The following is a 20,307-nucleotide window of genomic DNA, read 5'->3' as shown; positions in this document are numbered from 1 at the left end:
ATTTTGATTAAATCAGGGAACACTCACTAACTGGGATTTTCAAGAAAAGATTTTAATAACTGATAGCTTGAGATCAATAATCTGTAGATAGGGGGTAAGAACGACCTGTGATAAAATAGTACTGATGTGAACTTAGTAGAAGTAATTTATTACAATGACTGTTTCAATTAAAACAGACTTTTGATCTTCACACTTTTAATATATAATTGTTTAATACAAACTATATTAATTCGGAAATCAGTTAAAAATGTAACCACACACTTACACATTTAAAACCTACAGATGAAGGACTTATTGCTGAAAAATGTGCCCTTCATTACTGTGTCCTATTTTCTGTGTTCATTTCAATGTAACTAGCTATGGCTAATTTTCTAAACCAAATCTGGAAAGCAGTTCATGAGTTAAAATTACTTGAGATTTCAGATTCATTTTTCTGAGCAATCAATTGAAGAAGAGTATAGAATTTAAAGTGCTGAAGAACAAAACAGCTGCATAGTTTTATATGATTTGATGGCCCCCCCCATTAATTTTTTGCAGGCACGTAGAATATGCAGTAACGGTGACTCAGAATATGAAGGCACTGGCACATATCTTTTGTTACTAAATTTAATCTTCTACATATCAGGTGTGGCTTATCTCTGGGTCATTCCTAAGCAATGTTTCAACTAAACTTCACCCTGAAAAAGTTTAATCAGGTGATTTTGGGCTCTGATCTCAAGTTGTATGTGACTTATACATATCTTTAAAGGCAAATTAATGTAATCCTAGGCAATTAGTCATTTAGTGATCCTACTTTTCCAAAAATACATTCTGACCAAAATTGATCTCATCTCAAATTTAACAAGAAAACGCCTTTTAATTCCAAACCCTGAGATGTTGGTCAGCTAGAAGTACTACATTTACTAGAGATGTTGTAGCTCACTTTATCTGTATCAGAGTTAGAGAGTTGGAATAATCAGTATAGCTTCATATAGCTACTATAAGCCCTCATTGCAAATAAAATTGCGCTCTTTTCATTGTAAGTGATGCATTGACTAAGATTTCCAGCTAGAATTTTAAAATTACAGGAAATTATGCAATTACAGTTTTTCAAATACTCGTATGCTTTTTTTAAAAGAGCTATTGGTGAGTTCACATGTATGAACATTCTGTTTGGTCTGTCTTGTCCATCTATAACCAGAAGTTTGGCGTGGTCACAACAGAGTGATGGCTGTATCATAGCCCTGATTGGTTTGCTATCATTTTGTACGTAAGATTTCTCAAGACTAAGTAATCTTTTAAAATTAATCATTTTTTAATGTCATGTCATTTTTTAAAAAACAAAAGAAAGGTTTTTTTTTTATTTCTGACTGTTCTAATGTGGTGGTCTCTCTCAATATAGTATTAGTTGTGGTATTTTTGTTTTGACTGTGTTAAAATTATTTCTGGTGAAAAGGTGCTGTAATTTTTTTGTCAGAAGAATGGTTATGAGTGAGTATTCATTCTTCCATATCCATCCCAGTTTCCCCCCTTTTTTTTTTAGGAATGACGAGCATCCGAAGCTTTATTTTCTGTTATTTTCTACATAAATTCTAAATGCATTATTTCTGAGAGAAATAAAAAAAAAGTCCATGGCATTCACGGACTTGAAGTGGCTCATGCTTATTCTCTCTGCACATTGTTTATATGCTTGGTGGGTTCTGATCAACTGGTCAAAGCTTCAGTATGAGTACATTGAAACACAGAAGATTAATTGTTACTTGTGTCGGCTGCAAGTTATGATCAACTAGTCAGACCCACTCATCTACAGAAAAAGTATGCATGGAGGATAGGATTCAGCCTTTTAAAAACAAATCATTAAGTGCTTAAAGTTTGCTTGTGGTGGTTTTGTTGTGGGGTGGTTTTGAAAATGTACTTTCAGAAGGGATCAGCAATGCTAGAAATCACTAAATTAACCATGGGAATATTGTAAAATCTGGGTTGTTAATTCTAGTTTTCATATCCATAAGATGTTCTTAATCAGTATTATCGTTTCCAGTACAGAACTTTGGTGATGCCCACTCATGATTTGCACATTAAAAAAACTCCTTCACCAAGCTTCTGGACTACCGATATCACACCACCACCCCTTCTTTTCCCTCAACTGGTCATTTTATGCTTTAATTTTGCTTTTGTGTAAATGTTGCAGAGCAATGAATCAATGATGTATAGGCACATTCTGCCCCTTCTTCGTAACACTTGGTTTTAGTACAGTTTCTAGTCCATTAACTTCCTCTTGGTTCTCTTCTAGTTAAAATTGCCTTAAGCAGAATGAGTTTAATTACCCTCAGTTTGGCTCTATTACACACAAAACAACTATTCAAAACCATTTATGATTCTTTAGCTTAGAGGCCACAAGGATGGCTGGCATGAGCAATTAAGATATCAATGTACAGTAGGAGTTGCAGATCTAAGACTAAATGCATCTATTGACAAGAATAGAAATATATGTATCACTCATTTAATTACACTAATCTGGGTGTACTTAATCCTAATATCTGGTGGGAAGAGTGTCCTATTTCCCAACACTAACACCCTTCAACAATTCCTACAACAATTGGAACATAATAAAATACCCTTTGCATAACTCCTAGTGGTTATTTAGTAAAAATTCTTTCACTATCACTGGGTCAAAATCCTGGAACTCCCTTACAGCACCGTGGATTAGCTACACCACATGGATTGCTGCGGCTCAGGAAAGCAGCTCACCACTACCTTCTCATGCAATTATGGATGGACAATAAATGCGGTCCTAGCCAACGATGCTCACAATGAAAAAGTGTTGGCACAACCTTATTGGCTAACCAATTTTATTAAGCATGTTCAAGCTTAACCCCTTGCTAGTAGGGTAGCAAAATCCTGAATGCACTGCACAAAATGTTTGATTGATCTCAGTAGGAGATGGGAAGAGTTATTAAATGCAATTATATGGACCATGCTTTAAATAGTTATGTAACCACCAAATTGAATCCTAATGTCTGGATAATTTTGGCGATCATACTAGGTAAATGTTTCCTCAAATGGACAAAACATTTTTTTAAAGTTATAATTTCTAGTCATTGCTAATGGTTTGAATATTTTAGTGAGGGGCTACTATATTTATGAACAAGTAAAATTGGCAAGACTTGTGAACAATTTCAAACAATTACCTTAATATACTGGGAACAATGACCTTAATATAAGGGGAACAATGTATCAGCATTGATTCAATGCTCTTGCTGCAATCCATGTTTATGCACTGAATGTTTTAGTAAATGCATGATTTATTTCAATCTACAGTCTCACTTTATTTTAGAGTTATAAAAGCTGACCTGGATACTGACCATTTGGTATTTTTGATGTTTATAGTGGACAAAAGAATCTGCTGGTCCAATTCCCAACCAGTTTGTGCCACTAAACACTGACCCACGTGAGTTCAAAGAGATGAGGAATAAGGTAGGACAAGAATGACTTGAAAGTGTTTATTCTGAAACTAAACACTATATTGCTTTTCTTTAATGCTGCTGAGGGGAATATTTCTTGAATTTGAGCAGTGTGACATAATCAAAGTGACGTTTAATTTAGGAAGATCTGTTTAACTCAAGAAATGTAACACAGCAATGCACCGATCCATGGTGTTTCAGTCTGCTTTCTGTATGGGCTCTTTTAGTCAGTTGTCTTAGGCTTTTGTAATTAAAAGATTCTAAGAGCTTTTCTTAAAGTGAAAGGATAACATAGAAAAGGAAAAGCTAGAAGAACATTTACTTAGCAAAATATTTTTACTTCCTTGCCTAACAAACATCTGCTAGGAACCTTGCAATAACCAAAGCCTGTATGAGAGCACTTCCCTGTTTGGTATCTGTTAGGAACTCTTTATGCTGGTGTTTGTGGTTCTGCATCAAAGTTGAGGGAGTACTGTTCTTTTCTTTTCCTAGTCACATGCCTCCACCTCCCTAGATGGGGAAGTGTGGGAAATTGTCACAGTGCTTTCATGCTCCTGTGTCTTCTTCTACTATCCAGTTTATGTACCTGGATAAGGATGAAATGGCTATGATGTTCAAAATATTTTTCAAAATTCAAATTTTGCCAGGAAATAATAATAAAATTTAAACTGATTCAAATTTCTTCATAGGAACTTCAACATGTTCTGAGGTGTGGCATTAAAAAGGGTCAAAATTCTCTGATGTGCTGGTCAGAAAACAATCTGATTTAGCCAGTGCCTGAATCTGCCAATAAGCATGGGAGGAGGTCATTTGGCCCATCAACTCTATGCAGATACTAGCTAGCTATTCTCTTAATCCCATTTTCCAACCCTTTCCTTATGTCCCTTATCAATACTTATCCAATTTCCTTTTAAGTTACGTCAATGTCTTATTAATTACATTGTTAAGGTTTAATACCAATTACATTGTTAAACAGGTGATGGGTATTTGTACACCTATAAATGGGGAATAGGCCAGTGTTAGTGTAATGTACTGTTTATCACGTTCGCCTCACACGCAAAAGGTCCCCGGTTCGAAACTGAGCAGAAACGTTATAAATGGGGGATAGCTGGGACATTATTGGGGTGGGGGTGGGGGGGTTGATTGTGAACTAAGTCAATAAATTCTCTCCAGCAAAGAAAGCAGCTGTGTCTTAGTTTTAACTTGGTGTGGATCCAGTTAACAAGTTATATTATCTTCGGTATCTCACTACCCAATTGTAGTAAATTATTTCATGTTCAAATATTCCATTTCTTCTAGCATCACTTCTTGTTCTTCTTGTTACGATACTGATTCTGTACCCTCATGCTATCAGTTCACAACTCATGGAAACTGTATTAATTATCCTCTCAAGGTTTTGTAATTGCCAATGCCTCCATTAGATTTCTTCTAAATTTTTGTTACACTGGGGATAATTGGTTTTTAAAATCATCTTCATCATTATAACTTCTCATTTTTTATATTTTTCTTGTGATCTTTTGTAAACTTTCAACTGTGGCTCAGTTGGGTAGCACTCTCACCTTGATTCAGAAGTGTGAGAGTTCAACTCCAGAGACTTGAGTATAAAATCAAGGCCAATAGTCCAGTGCAATACCAAGGTTTGCTGCACTATCAATGTCTTTCAGATGAAGTGTTAAACCAAGGCTCTGACTTGCCCCTCAGGTGGACATGAAGGATGCCACAGTGCTATTTTGAAGAAGAGTTATCCCTGGTGGTCTTGACCAATATTTATCCCTCAGTTGATATCACTGAAACAGATTATCTGGCTGTTTGTGGAAGCTTGCTGTGTGCAAATTGGTTGCTGCATTTCCTATATTACAACAGCGAAAGCACTTCAAAAGAACTTCATTATCTGTAAAGTACTTTGAGACGTCCTGTGGTCCTGAAAGGCACTATAGAAATACAAATCTTTTTTCCTATATTGTGGTGCTTGCAATACTCCATTTGTTGCCCAATCAGTATTTTTGTACAAATTAATAATTTGTTTTTATATTAATATAAAATCCAGAACCACATTTTGTCTTTTTTGGGGTTTTTCTGCACGCACTTTCACCGTCAGTGATCGATGTATTTGTACCCTCTTCATTTGCTCCTTTCCCCAAAATGTATATTCCAACTTTATCTACACTGGACTGCATCTGCCACCCTTCTGCACATTGTATGTCTTGTCTTTCTGTAATCTTATTAGTGCCTGGTTCTGTCTTTCTGCTGAAAGATCTAAACAACTTGAAAGCAATAGCTCAAAATGTCTTGCAATTACTTGATTTGTTTATTATATTTTGGTAGATTAGGCAATTAGGCAATTCTCCAATCTGTTCAGTAAATTAGCATTTCTTTTGTTACCCAAGGTGGGGGGGGTCACCTTGTTTGAAGGAGTTTTTTTTTAATTTAATGTCAGTTTTAGTTCCTACAATACTGGCAGGAAATGGATCAGGATATAGATACATTTTTAGACTTTTAGCTACTATCTCTTGTTTTATTTCCTAATTCAGTTTTAAACTGAGTTTCTTCCTTCCTCTATTTTTGATGTATTTTACTGTATTGTGGTCTGCTAATATTAAAGGGCATGTGTTCCATAGGTGAGTGTCGGCAGCAGTGTTTCCGCTTGATTCGAAAGCGCGCCTGTTTGCATATTATTGACATATTAACTTGCTAACTTTTTTTAAAAATGCCATCTTTGGGGCAAATTAAAATTAAAGATTATTTTAGTATCTATTTATAAAGCTTCACTAAAAATGGGATGCAACAGTGATTTTAAGGAGTTTTGGGTTTTCAATATTTGCATTCTTATGTTTTAAAAAGAAATACCTTAAAACAAATTGTTTTTACAATTGTGCAATCCAGATTGCTAAATAAATTGCATAAATCCAAAGCATGCAATTACTTTGACGTAATACTGTGACAGAGCAAAGTTGAATCAAGTAAGGTGAGGAGTTGTATAGCATGTTTAAGGCTGACATCTTCTGCTATAGAGTCATAGGTTGATTGGAATCGTAGAATCTTACAGCTCAGCAGGAAGCCATTCAGCCCATTATTCCTGCGCCAGCTCTTTGAAAGAGTTAATCCCACAATCTAGCTCTTTCTCCAGAGCCCTGCATTTTTTTCTTTTCAAGTTTTTATCCAATTCATTTTTGAAAGTCACTATTGAATCTTCTTCCATCTGCAGGGGATTCCAGATTACAGTGGTTTTCTGTATTTAAAAAAAAAAATTCTCTACATCTCTCGGTAGCTCCCCCGCAAATCTTTACCAAACATCTTAATTTGTTTTGATCTGTCTCCCTTTCTTACCCTTACAGCTACTTGTCTCTTGCCCTTAAAGTGAGTAACTTGTAAAGCTATGGAAATTGCTGTTTACACTGATATTATCCCGCACCTTTAAAGTTTAATTTTAATGCATAATTTATAATTTGATTTGTAGCACAATTCTTGCTCTGTTGCCTGTGATGCACACCATTCAAACTTTCAGCACTTAATCTGTCTGTAATTCCAAAGCATCAACAGTGTGCCATTGTGTACTTCTAAACTAGTTACCAACATATGCAGCCCCATCAAACCTGCATTAATGGTTAAACAGTGACCTCAAATTATTGTGCCTGTGTTGTAATTGGTTCACCCTTTCATTTTTTTCTTCCTGAATTAATTTAGCAGTTCCTTAGCTGTATCTCCTCTCACTCACCCTTCACATTAGTGACAACCTTCACTCATCACCCAAGTCTCTTGATTATTTCACTTGATATTCATTAACTCGCTTCAGATCATGCATTCTCCATTCCTTTCAAAGAGCAGTGGCTACATGATTTTATTTTTATAACCTTCATTGGAACAATGTAAACCTTATTCCAGTTCTTAAAAAAAAAACCAGTGTTCATGGCTCTCAAATTTATTCAGCAATTATCACTTCTTCCTTCTATTCTTAATTGTTCCTCATCTGTTGACATCCATGGCCAAATTATCTCCTCTGACTTTAGATAGAACTCGCAATCGCTAGTACTAAAGCTGTGTGCAAGTTGCTTGATTTCCTGTTTGTTGTCCATCATTTCTTTACTCCACGACAAGTCTTAATTCTCCATAAAGGTAAACTGTTCCTTCTGGTCCTTCTCAACCTGCTTGCAGCCTTTGACACGGTTGACTACACCATCCCCTCCTCCACCATCTCTCCACTAGCAGGTTGGGTGGGACTGCTCTTGCCTCGTTCTGTTTTTAACAATCTAATTGTAGGCAGAGTATCATCTGCAGTGGCTTCTTTCCCCTTTCCTACACTGTTATCTCAGTTGTCCGCCAAGGATTTATCTCTGCCCTGTGCCCAACCCCCCCCACAACCCCCATATTTCTCATCTACATACTGTTCCTCAGCGACATCATCCAAAATCATGGCATAGTGTTCATTTGTATGCTAATAACACCTAGCTCTACCTCACCACCATCTCTCTGGACTCCTCCATTGTTGCTAAAGTGTCAGACTGCTTGTTTAACATTTAGTAATGGATGAGCAGAAGTTCCCTCCAATTAAAAATTGGAAAGACCAAAGCTTTTGGGACTTCAGTCCCCACTACCAGCACCATCCCTCTCTCTGCAACTGAGGCCAAGCCAGACTTGTCGCAATCTTGGTGCCATATTTTACCTCGATGAGCTTCCAACCACACATCCATGCCATTACTAAGGCCACCTGTTTCCACCTCCATAACATCGCCCTACTTCACTCCTGCCTCAGCTCATCTGCTGCTGAAACCCTTATCCATGCTTTGTCAGTTTGACACTCGACTATTCCAACATGCTCCTGGCCAACCTCCCTCTTTCTACCCTTCATAAATTTGAGCCCATCCAAAACTCTGCCTGTGATCGTATTACATCCGGCTTACCCATCACGTTTTAAAATTTTGTTTTCAAACCTGTCCATGACCTCACCTCTCCCTATCTATGTAAGCAGTCCCATAACCCTCTGAGATACCTGCATTCAACTAATCCTGGCCTCTTGAGCATCCTGGTTTTAATTGTCCCACCATAGGTGGCTGCGCCTTCAGCTACCTAGGCCCTAAGCTATGGAGTTCCCTCTTCAGTCTTTTGAGCTTGGAATCATCTAAATGTCCTGATCCAATGAAAAATAAAATATTAGGCTGGTTGAATCCAGAATGAGGGGACATGAAATTTAAAATAACGCTAGTTAATTTAATAGCAGAATCAGGAAGGACTCCTTTACACAAAGTGTGGTGTAAATCTGGACCTCTCTTGCTCCAAAAGGCTGTTGAGGCTGGGGTCAGAGGGGGGTGGTCAATTGAAAAGTTCAAGACTGAAATAGATTTTTGTTTGGCAAAGATGTTGAGGTATATGAATTAAAAGCATATAAATGGGGTACATTCAAATATAAGAATTAAGAGCAATAGTAGGCCATTCAGCCTCTTGCGCCTGCTCCACCATTTGATAAGATCATGGCTGATCTGATTGTGGTCTCTACTTTCCTGTCCATTCCCTATACCCTTTGAATATTGTAATGCTGAGCTAGATTTTTGACTGTCAAGGGAGTTAATGCCTCATTGCTCTCTGGGGAAGAGAATTCCAGAGATAGCAGCCCCCTGAGAAAAAATTTATCCTCATCTCCGTTTTAAATAGGCGACTCCTTATTTTTAAACTGTGTCCCCTAGCTTTAGTTTCTCCCACAAAAGGAAACACCCAGCATCCACCCTGTCAATTCACTTTAGGATCTTGCATGTTTCAGTAAGATCACTCCTTATTTTTCTAAACTACAATGGATACAGGCCCAATCTGTCCAACCTTTCCTTATAAAGCAGCCCCTTCATCCCAGGAATCAGTTGAGTGAAGCTTCTTTGCACACACTGCTCCAGATGTGGTGTCACCAATCCCCTGTACAACTGTAACAAAACTTCCCTACTTTTATATTCATTCCCGTTGCAATAAATGACAGGTACAGATCAGCCATGATCTAATTAAATGCTGGAACAGATTCACAGGGCTGCATGGCCAGCACCGCTTCTTATGTTTCTAATTCTACTGAATGTCTGCAGGCATGTTATATCCTTCCAGTTCAGAATGGCAGAATATGCAAGAGTTGTAGTAGGAAAATAAATAACTTTTATGCAATGGTGAGATGAAATTGTGTCTATTATAGCTATAATAATGTGACTTTTACTTAATCTGAGTCTATATTGCAATCCCTATGTTTAATTCTGAACCACTTCCTTGGAGTTGTTTGTGGTAACTTTCAATTAGCCATAGTGCATTCTTATAGTAAAAGACTTATTGAAGTGCAAAATTGTACCATTTTATTCAGCCAATCAAAAGTACACATGTTACATAGTAATGAGTTATCCTTGAATGAAGTGAAAAATAATGATTTTCCTTCATTTTCCTTCCCTTATAGATTCGAGAACAAAATTTGCAGGATATAAAGACTGCAGGACCTCAATCTCAGTTACTATGTGGTGTCGTGCTGGATAGGTCCTTTGCTCAGGTGAGAACTTAACATTACATAGAAGAAAAAATTCTGCACTTCTTTCTGTTGTCATTATCTCGTTTGTCAATCTGTCACTATCTTTCCCTAACGTTTTGCAAACACTATTCTTTAAATGGCAGAATTTATCTATGTGGGAGGTAAGTTCTAGTGATAACTCTACTGTGTCTAATATTCAAAATATTCGAGCAAGAATGCAGATATGGCAGAGCAAAAATCATGTTGACAGTTGAATAATAGCATGCCAATCGAAGCTCCTGTGAACCATTGCTGAATGCAGTCATTTGTGCATGCTCTTATGTACTTTTAGATATGACTGTGTTACACGTCGTAAGCATGCTGAATATACTAGTCAGGCTTTCAAAACCTCATTTTACTTGTACCATTTAATTAAATGGGGATTGATTAAGTATACTTCAGAACTTAAAATCTAGGAAGTTCTTGGGCCTCTGGTACAAGATCAAAGAAATAGTTTCATCATTCAAAATAACAAAATGTCTGAAAATGCCACAAGGAGATTAAACTGCAAAGCTTTCCTCTGAAACCTTTGCATAAACTGTATTATGTCAGTGTAGAGTGTCTGTTTGCTACTTGCAGATAATATCTCCAATCTGAAAAGATTGCAGCTTATGTCATGATTATTTTCAACAATACATGTAGCACCTAATGTATTTTGATATGATTTGAAATGTGCTTTTAAATACAATTTTTTAAAAAATTGAACAGAATAAGTTGATCAATTTATGACCTGTGTAATTAATGAGAATTTTCCTGGCTACTTCTGTGCAATGAAAATTAGTTGAAGTAAAAATGGTTCTAGAGACTCAAGTTATCTCTATCCAAAATTGATGATATAATAAATTTGAAAATATGCAAAGGATTTCTGCTGTATTGGTCTTTTACATCTTTTAAATCCTTGGGTCTACTTGAGGTGCATAATAAATGGAACTAGATTTTTTTTTTTCAAGCATCGATTAACAGACTTAAAATTCAACAATTATTATCAGGCACCCCAAACGATAAAAATAGTTTTCTTCACAGCACATATTCAATACAGGATTAGTTAGATTACTTTATAGCTTTTGGTGAAGTTTCTATAACAAAGTAATAGTGTATGAGATCATGAAAGTTTGACTGGTTGAAAGCTCCCTATGTGCACATCATTAGAATTGGGTTTATAGCCTGCATGCCACCCTGTCCTAGCCATCCTGCTACTGGATACATAAGTTGCATGAAAATGAATTTATATCATGATGGATTTGAGTTATCCAGTCTTTAAGGGAGGGTATGGTTTGCACTGTTTACTCAATTTGCTGTTGCAGGATGCACCTCTCTCAGACTGTACGGAGTTTATTGATGGTCTCGATCTCTCAAAGCAAGCCTTAAATCCCGCTAACCCTGTTAGAAAGGTACATGTTGTTGTTGAACTCTGCACCTATTATCATGTTTCCTCACCCAATAACTCTGTTCTACTCCAAAATGCTTGATTTTTTTTAAAATCCAGAATAAAAGTTTGTTACTATTAAATTCTGGCTTGCTGAAATGCATAAGAATAGGGCAGAGTGCTATAGGACCAAAGTAAAATTCAAATGTTAAGAACATAGTTATTTTGGATCCTGCTCACTGGTGCTTACATGAAATGTTGTATTAGATGTTTTTTAACTTCAGTACATTAAGCAAGCAAGCATAGGTTGTGAACAATGTGATTGCTGAAATCAGTTTTCAAGAAATAGTTGTCAAATTTGCATATATGCAGCATAAATTTAAAAGGCCCAAAAGTCCTTCAACTTGAACTGGCAGGAAATATTTTTAACCAAAGACCACCTTAGTTTATAGATTTGTGGCCTTGAAATTTAGACTCTTGTGAACTATGCTGCAGTAGCTGCCTTTCAAATTTATGTTCGTGATATTAATTCTGTCTATCAGCTCATCGTAAGAAGAGCATTTGTGGAAAGGAGAGGGAGTATTCCCCTCTCATGAAGATCACCAATTTTGCATCATAGATGCTTGCAAGGCCCAAAACAGCAGGTCTCCATGGGAGGAAATAGAGAATTTTCCCCAAATGGTAGCAAAAGCTATGTTCAGTGAAGAGATTGAGTACATTGTAGTAAAAAAATTCTTCCTGTCACCATTCTTCCCCCTGCCCCCAACCTGAACATTTGTAATGAGGGTCACATTTCGAACTTGCTGAGCCCACCTGTATTAGTTCTTCAGAATGTTTTCTCTGGACACAGTGAGATTTAGTCATGCGTTACACAGTCTGTAAAGTTTATTTCTTTATGCAAAGAAAAAGGAGTTGAAAGCAAAGTAAACAGGGGCAGCTGTTGACCTTCGCATTTTGGTGGGGGAGTGGGGAGGAAGGGCATATGTAGACAGCTAAAGTCAGAGGAACAAAATGTTGAAGTTATAGAGCTGGAGGACCACATGGAGGGGAAAGGAGATATAGGTGAAATTTTTTTTAAGCACTTCTATATTTGCCTTTGTGACTTCAATCTTTGTTTTATGCAACAGATGAAAATAGTTTTGAAGGGTTTGTGTGCATTTAAACTTTTTGCCTCAGGGCCCTTAGAATCTATATCTAAAATCAAAATTTTATGCTGTCTTGTTCTGTGGGATTTGTGATTCATGCTAAAGGAATTGTGCATACTAACAATCTAACAATGTGCACTTGTAATCATGCTGGCCGCATGCATCTCAATAGCTAAATAAGCTACTTATCTAGTAAACAAGCCAATCATTAATCCTGATGTACAGTTAGCCAAACAGAAGCATAAAGCAGTACAAGGACACAATATTCATAAATTTCAGTTTTCTGTCCGAGACATGCAGATCCAGTTCTTTAATCTGACAGAAATGCATGCAGTCATAGAGGTCTACAGCACAGAAAAAGACCCCTCGGCCCATCGAGTCTGCGCCAGTCAAACAAGTACCTAACTACTCTAATCCCATTTTCCAGCACTGCCTGGGCCAATATTCTCTTATTTATACAACAGAGGAAACATAAAGGAATGTTGAACAGGCATTCCACTAGTTAGAGATGTAGAACTTCAGGGGAAACTTCTTGGCCTCTCTGCAACCAACTGTGGTTACCTGCTGAAACTTTGATGGATGAATGTGCATTCTCATTTCTACTTACCTCCATGCAGATATCCTCTTAAGCCTGTGTTTCTTCAAACATACGTTTGTTCTCAGCTTGAAATGATGTGTACAGGACAGCTTTCTCTCATGCAAGCTACCTTAGTACAAAAGCATTGGCCCAAAGCTAAGTACAAAGTTTATTCATCAGCTGCTTCATTCAAGTCTTCATATAAGTGGCTTTGACAAAGTTGTGCATGCCTTGAGGGTGTCTTCCCTTCTCAGAGAGTTAATGAAGGACCGTTGTGGAATCTTTCCTTTCTGTAACCATTTCCCCATTTTGTCATAAGTCTACCCTGTAGCTTGCTTCTCAGTCTTTCAAGTGGACCAAAGCAGATCTTTCCATTGCATGTTTTGGAGTTTTGACCCCTGAAGGAGAACTGGTGGCTTGTGTGCTACAACTGCACTTTAGTTGAAACTTTCATTAATAATGGCAAAATTGAGAAAAAACTGAATTCCCTTCTGCAGGTTGGGCTGAAAAGTGAGCATTCACTAATAACCTTAAGTATTGATAAGAATTAGCAGTTTTACTATTTGAGGTTTTAAATAGGAATTAATAATGTGCAAATGGCTGTTGTGTCTCCTGCATTACAACAGTGACTCACTTTAAAAGTAATTCATTTACTGTGTGGATATACTGAGGGCATGAAAAGTGCTATATAAATCTGTTATTTCTTTATTAATTTTCAACTTACAAGAGTCAGAACCAACATTATAGCTAATCAAAATGTTCCTGAACACCATCTTAGCCAGAGTTGGATTTTCAAGGTTCAGTATTGGCTCCTGGAATTCCTTAACCAAGGATCTATCATTTTCATGGCACCTTATTTTCTTTGGAAGACCAGATAGTATTATAGACTTTTGTTTGATCGAGAAACACAACCCTAGTATGAAAAGTTTCCAGAAATCCATTTTCATTGCATGTGATTAGGGCAAATTCTTGGTCACAAGCACTGCTGCCTCTTTGGAAACCAACCTGACCTGGGATCAGTGCACTGTCAACTACTAGAGATATAAGTTGGACAAGCAGTCGCTTGAGCACCTTACAGCAAACACTCAGGAGAACAATGTAGGCAAATGATCTTTGCTTAACATCATAGAAAATTCAACCTTCAAGAATGATGCTAATAGCCAATTGCAAATTTTTGGACCAAGGTCTTTCAAAAATTCAGGATTTACATTCTCATTGTGATATCCAATTTTGGATGCCAACATATTCAAGTCCTGTTGGTGCAAAGGCCATAGAATCAGAATGATTGCAGTACAGAAGGAAGCCATTCATGTCCATGCTGGCTCTCTGCAAGAACAGCTCAGCTAGTCCCACTCCCTACTCTTTTCCTGTAGCCCTGCAAAATTTTGCTGTTCAAGTTTTTGTCCAATTCCTTCTTGAAAACCACAGTTGAATCTGCCTGCAACATACTGCCAGGTAGTGCATACCAGATCCTAACTACTTGCTATGTAAAAACAATTTTTTTCCTGATGTCACCTTTACCATTCACCTTAAATCAGTGTCCTCTATCTTAACTTTTCTGCCTCTGGGAACAGTTGCTCTTTATCTGCTCTGCCCAGAGCCCTCAATGAAATTGAACACCTCCAACAAATCTCCTCTCAACCTTCTCTAAGGAAAACAAATCCAGTTTCTACATATAGCTGAAGTTCCTCATCCTTGGACCCACACTCAAAAACCTTGTCTTCACCCTCACTAAAGCCTTCACTACTTCATAAAGTGTGGTGTCCATTGGGCACAGTACTCCAGTTGAGGCTGTGTTTTATAAAGGTTCATCATAACCACCATGCTTTTGAACGCAATGTCTCTATTTATAAAGACCATGACCTAACATGCCTTTTTAATCACTTTCTCAACTTGCCCTGCAGCCTTCAACAATTTTGGGCACATATAGCCCCAGGTTTCTTTGTTGCTGCACTCCTTTTAGAATTGTGCTCTTGACTTTATATTGCCTCATTTTACTCTTCCCTGCATCAAATTCATTTGACACATGTGCGTCCACTCCTCCAGCCTGTCTATGTCCTCTTGATCACAGTACTTCCAAGTTTTGTATCATCTGCAAATTTTGAAATGGTGCCCTGTACACCTGAAGTCTAGATCATTGATCTAGATCATATATCAAGAATAGCCAAGGACCCAGCACTGACCCCTGGTGAACCCCACTGTATACCTTCCTCTAGTCCAAAAAACAACTGTTCACCCCGTCACTCAGCCAACTTTGCATCCATGCTGTCACAGCCTGGCTCGTTTTATTCCATGGGTTTCAGTTTTGCTGGAAAACCTATTCTGTGGCACTTTATCAAATGCCTTGGATGTCTGTTAGGAAATAGAAATAGTTTAAGTTATATTTGTATTTGTGGGTGTTAGAAATTAGTTTTAGCTTTAAAGTTTAAGCTTGATTTGTATTCCTGTATTTGCGTGTTAAGAAAAGGTCAAATTGAGCTTTAGTTTCACTTTAAAAGGTGAAACCTGGGATTTAGTTTCATTTTTGAGGGAGACAGCAGGTCTAAAGCTATTTGTATACCTGCATTTCTAATGAGTTTTACTAGCCTAAAAGAAGTTGAAGCCAAAACAAGAGTAGAAAAAACTGTGCTGTTGCCTAGCAATAGGGGTCCAGAGAGGCAAGCCCCAGCTCCCCACACGCAAACACTAAAGAGGAAAGCAGTTTGAGTTCAGTTGAAAACAGCTCCCAGGGAGAAACTGCAGCAGAGGGGTATATAACAAGTACCAAACTGAAGTTGAAGCCAGGACTCCAGCGAGACTGGACACTGGGAGAGGGAGCTGCAGAGTGAAAGCAGATTTCCCAAAAGAACTGAAAGGTCCCAAGGCCAAGGAGTAAGTCAGAAACATGAGAACATGAGGCGGGTGAATGGGGTTGAGAAACTTATCAGCCATGATTGAATGGCGGAGCAGACTCGATGGGTCGAATGGCCTAATTTCTGCTCCTATGTCTTATGAGAAAGTCCCAAGAAGACCTACTCAAAGGAAGGGCAGGAACCTGGAAAAGGTCCTGTTAAGTGAAGAGTAAGGAGCAGATGAAAGCTCCAAGCTTCAAGCTTAAAGGAAGAAAAGCTGCAAGAAGCAGACTTAAAGGAAGAGGCCAGAAGATCCAAAGAGACAGCTGAAGGTCTTTGCTATGAGCATGTGAAGCAGAGCTGACAGCTGAGTCAGTGAGAGATTGCATGGAAGAAAGCTTGAATGCATATGGTGACCAAGAGGAGAGGAACGTCGGAAGGAGAGTTCAAAACCCTGGAGGTGGACCCTTGCGGAAGGCTTCTAAGAGAAAGCGTTGGTTTGGGAGAAAATTCCAAAGTGAGTTCTTGGAGAGTGGAGATTGGAAACCCTCGTGTGAAAGACGGAGTTCAGTGAGACCGGTTGGCTCATGGTGTGACAAGCGTCTTGGGGGAGCTGATGAGAAATTCATAGCATCTGTCTGGGGTGGCACCTGTCACTTGGTTTCAGAACGTGGTGCGTCTGACCACAGGTCACCTAGTGGTTTACATGGACAGTGTGCTTCCTGTGAACATTAGAGTATAAGATTTTTGTACCTTGTGTTACCTTACAAATCTGTGTATATCTGTAAAGGTATAGTTGTGGGTGAAGGAGTATCATAATATAGTTCATCTTTCATTGTTTAATAAATGTTTTATTCTTCTGTTAAAAGTTCATCAGCTGACTGCTGTGACTCTGTTCAGTAGCTACTCTCCACATCTACAAAAAAAAATTTGGATCTATCAAGCTGGGTTCCACCCTGGGATCCGGCTTGTCCATTTGTAACATCAACTGGGATCATCACAACCACATAACTGCATTACCCTCATTAGCTTTCTCTGCAATCTCATCAAAAAGCTCAATGAAATTAGTTAAACATGATTTTCCCTTAATAAATTGATGCTGGCTTTCCTTAATTAGTCCACACTTGTCCAAGTAAGTGACTGTTAACATTGTCTTGCCTAAAAGCTTTCCCACCATTGAGGTTAAACTGAATGGCCTGTAGTTGCTAGGCTTAGCATTACAGTTCCTTTTAAACAAGGGTATAACATTTGCAGTTCTCCAGTCCTATGGCACCACTCCCATATTTTAAGAGGATTGGAGGATTATGTCCAGTGCATCTGCAACTTCTACTCTTACCTCAGCATCCTGAGATTTTTTAAATATTATTCATTCATGGGATGTTTTATTGCCCATCCCTAATTGCCCTTGAGAAGGTGGTGGTGAGCTGTCTTGTTGAACCATTGCAGTCCATTTGTTGTGGGTACATCCACAATGCTATTAAGGAGGGAGTTCCAGGATTTGGACCCAGCAACAGTGAAGGAATGGTGATATTTCCAAGTCAGGATGGTAGGTGGCTTGGAGGGGAACTTCCAGGTGGTGGTGTTCTCATGCATCTGCTGCCCTGCCCTTCTAAATGGTAGTGGTTGTAGGTTTGGAAGGTACTGTCTAAGGAGCTTTGGGTTGTTGCTGCCGTGTATCTTGTAGATGGTACGCACCTGCTACTGTGCGTCGGTAGTGGAGGGAGTGAATGTTTGTGGATGGGGTGCCAATCAAGCAGGCTGCTTTGTCCTGAATGGTGTCAAGCTTCTTGAGTGTTGGAGTTGCACTCATCCAGGCAAGTAGTGAGTATTCATGTTCCTATTTTTCTTGTAGATGGTGGACAGGCTCTGGGGAGTCAGGAGGTGAGTTACTCACCACAGGATTCCTAGCCTCTGACCTGCTCTTATAACCACAGTATTTATATGGCTGGTCCAGTTCAGTTTCTGGTCAGTGGTAACCCACAGGATGTTGATAGTGGGGGATTCAGCAATGGTAATGCCATTGATGATGGTTAGATTCTCTTTTGTTGGAGATGGTCATTGCCTGGCACTTGTGTGGCACAGATGTTACTTGCCACTTGTCAACCCAAGCCTGGATATTGTCCAGGTCTTGCTGCATTTGGACACGGACTGCTTTAGTATCTAAGGAGTTACGAGTGGTGCTGAACATCATGTAATCATCAGTGAACATTCCCACCTCTGACCTTATGATGGAAGGAAGGTCATTGATGGACCAGCTGAATATGGTTGAACCTAGGATATTATCCTGATGAACCCCTGCAGTGATGTCCTGGAACTGAGATGATTGACCTCCATCAACCACAACCATCATCCTTTGTGCTAGGTATGCCTCCCCCTGATTCCTACTGACTCATGTTTTGCGCGGGCTCCTTGATGCCACACTCAGTCAAATGCTGCCTTTAGGTCAAGGGCAGTCACTCTCACCTCACCTTTGGAGTTCCCCTACCAACACATTTTAACCGGTCCTGTTGCCTTATCAACTTTTAAGTACAACCAGCCATTCTAATGCCTCTATCAATTATGGGAAGGTGGTGGCATAGTGGTATTGCCCTGGCTTTGAATGCTCTGGGGACCTGGCTTCGAATCACAGCAGATGGTGAAATTTGAATTCAATTTTTAAAAATCTGGAATTATAATAATAATGATAATAATGGAGGAATACTGGAAAAATAACAATTTTTAGTCCATCCAGTATCTCAGCTACCTCCTCTTTCACTATGGCTTCAGCAATGTCTTTTTCCTTGGTAAAGTCGGATGCATGTACTCATTTAGTGCATCAACCATGTCTACTGCCTTCATGCATAAATCCCCTTTTTGGTTCCTAATTGGCACTACTCCTCCTCTTACTATATTCTTCAGTTACTTTTTGAAGACTTTAGGTTTCCCTTTTATATTAGCTACAAGCCTCTTCTCATGCTCTCCCTGTGCCTCCTATTTTCCCCCCTCATTTCTTGTTTTACTTCCCCTCTCAACTTCCTAAATTCAGCTTGGTTATCATTTGAATTATCAGCCTGACACCCTTTTTGTGCTCCATTTTACTCTCTATCTCTTTCGGCATCCAGGGAGCTCTGGCTTTGGTTGCCCTACCTTCAACGTTGCTGGAATGTACTTCAACTCTACCTGAGCCAACTCCTTTAAAGACAGCCCCATTGTTCCATTCTAGTTTTGTAATCTTTGATTATATAATCTCCTAATCTTTGATTCCACTTTACCTGGAAAAGATCTGTTCTCATCCCATTGAAATTGGCTCTCTTCAGGTTAAGTATTTTTACTCTAGATTGCTCCTTGCCCTTCCCCCCCCAGCTAACCCAAGCCTTATGATACAATGACCACTATTTCCTAAATGTTCCACCAACACTTGATCCACTTGTCCCACCTCAGTCCCCAAAACTTGATTCAGCAATGCCTCCTTCCTCATTGGGCCAGAAACATACTGATGTAGATAATCCTCCTGAACATGCTTCATAAACCCTTTTCCCCTCCCTGTCCTTTATGCTACTATTATTATAGTCTATATTAGGACAATTTAAGTTTCCCATTATCACTATATAGTCTTTGCACCTCTGTGTAATTATCATGCAAATTTGCCCCTCTATACCTCTACCACTATTAGTGACCTTTAGAATACATCCAGCAGTGAAATGTTATTTCTATTGGTTCTTAACTGTGTCATGACAGTGGATCATAGCCCCGAATTACTTACAGACATATTGAACTGTTTAAGTAAGTCTGCTTTTTAAAAAGGACCTGCAAGCAAAAGCTGGCTAAGACTGTAAAGTACCACTTGCTGGAAAATTCCTATGTAGATGACACTTGACCAGCTAGTCCGGAGAGAACGGAATGTCACACCTAAGAAGTTGTCAAGGCCTGCTTCAGACAGACGCTTCAAAGGAAGAAATGCAGTGCAAAAAAACTGATTACCATCTCAGCAGAAACCATCTCTGTTGAGTTATATCCCAGACTGTAGACATGATCTGAGTTGAAAGAAAGCTGGTTCTGGGTGAAAGACATGTTTGTTTTCCCCTTCCAGGAATACACAAGAAAAGTGGTTAAAAAGCCAACTGCAATTCTGATCTCTGTGTGATAGTCTGGTGTTCTGTTCTTGTGCTAGTGTGTGCTGTGAAGGTCACAGCTGAACAACGTCAACGAAGCATCCTTGCAGTTGGCAGGTAAAAAAAAATCTCTCTGTTGCTGGAGGCAAGTCAAATGTTAGCAACGCCATAGTTGAAAAGGAAACAGGACAACTCCTTTCAGGTAACCTGCAGAACCAAGAATCTCCAAACCAACTGCTCAACTGCTAAATTCAGCTCTACCAGAATCCCCCAACTTAACGGCTGCAACATTTCACCCTCTACTCTTCATGGACAAGCCAATGACTGATTTGTA

The 20,307-nt window shown here is 38.7% G+C and overlaps 1 protein-coding gene across 10 annotated transcripts in view; it reads left to right on the top strand.

Moving 5' to 3' along the window:
- add1 (adducin 1 (alpha)) overlaps nt 1-20,307 on the top strand; it is a 199,944-nt gene that overhangs the window by 144,903 nt on the left and 34,734 nt on the right. For all 10 annotated transcript variants that reach the window (XM_041186143.1, XM_041186142.1, XM_041186144.1 and 7 more), the window contains exons 11-12: nt 3,367-3,453; nt 9,856-9,945. In XM_041186143.1, coding sequence (XP_041042077.1) covers nt 3,367-3,453; nt 9,856-9,945 — 177 coding nt within the window. The remainder of the gene's footprint in view (nt 1-3,366; nt 3,454-9,855; nt 9,946-20,307) is intronic.

The sequence above is a fragment of the Carcharodon carcharias genome, chromosome 4 (assembly GCF_017639515.1).
Source record: "Carcharodon carcharias isolate sCarCar2 chromosome 4, sCarCar2.pri, whole genome shotgun sequence".
Lineage (NCBI taxonomy): Eukaryota > Metazoa > Chordata > Chondrichthyes > Lamniformes > Lamnidae > Carcharodon > Carcharodon carcharias.
The sequence above is the reverse complement of the archived record's forward strand: the minus strand, read 5'-3'. Positions and strand labels throughout refer to the sequence as shown.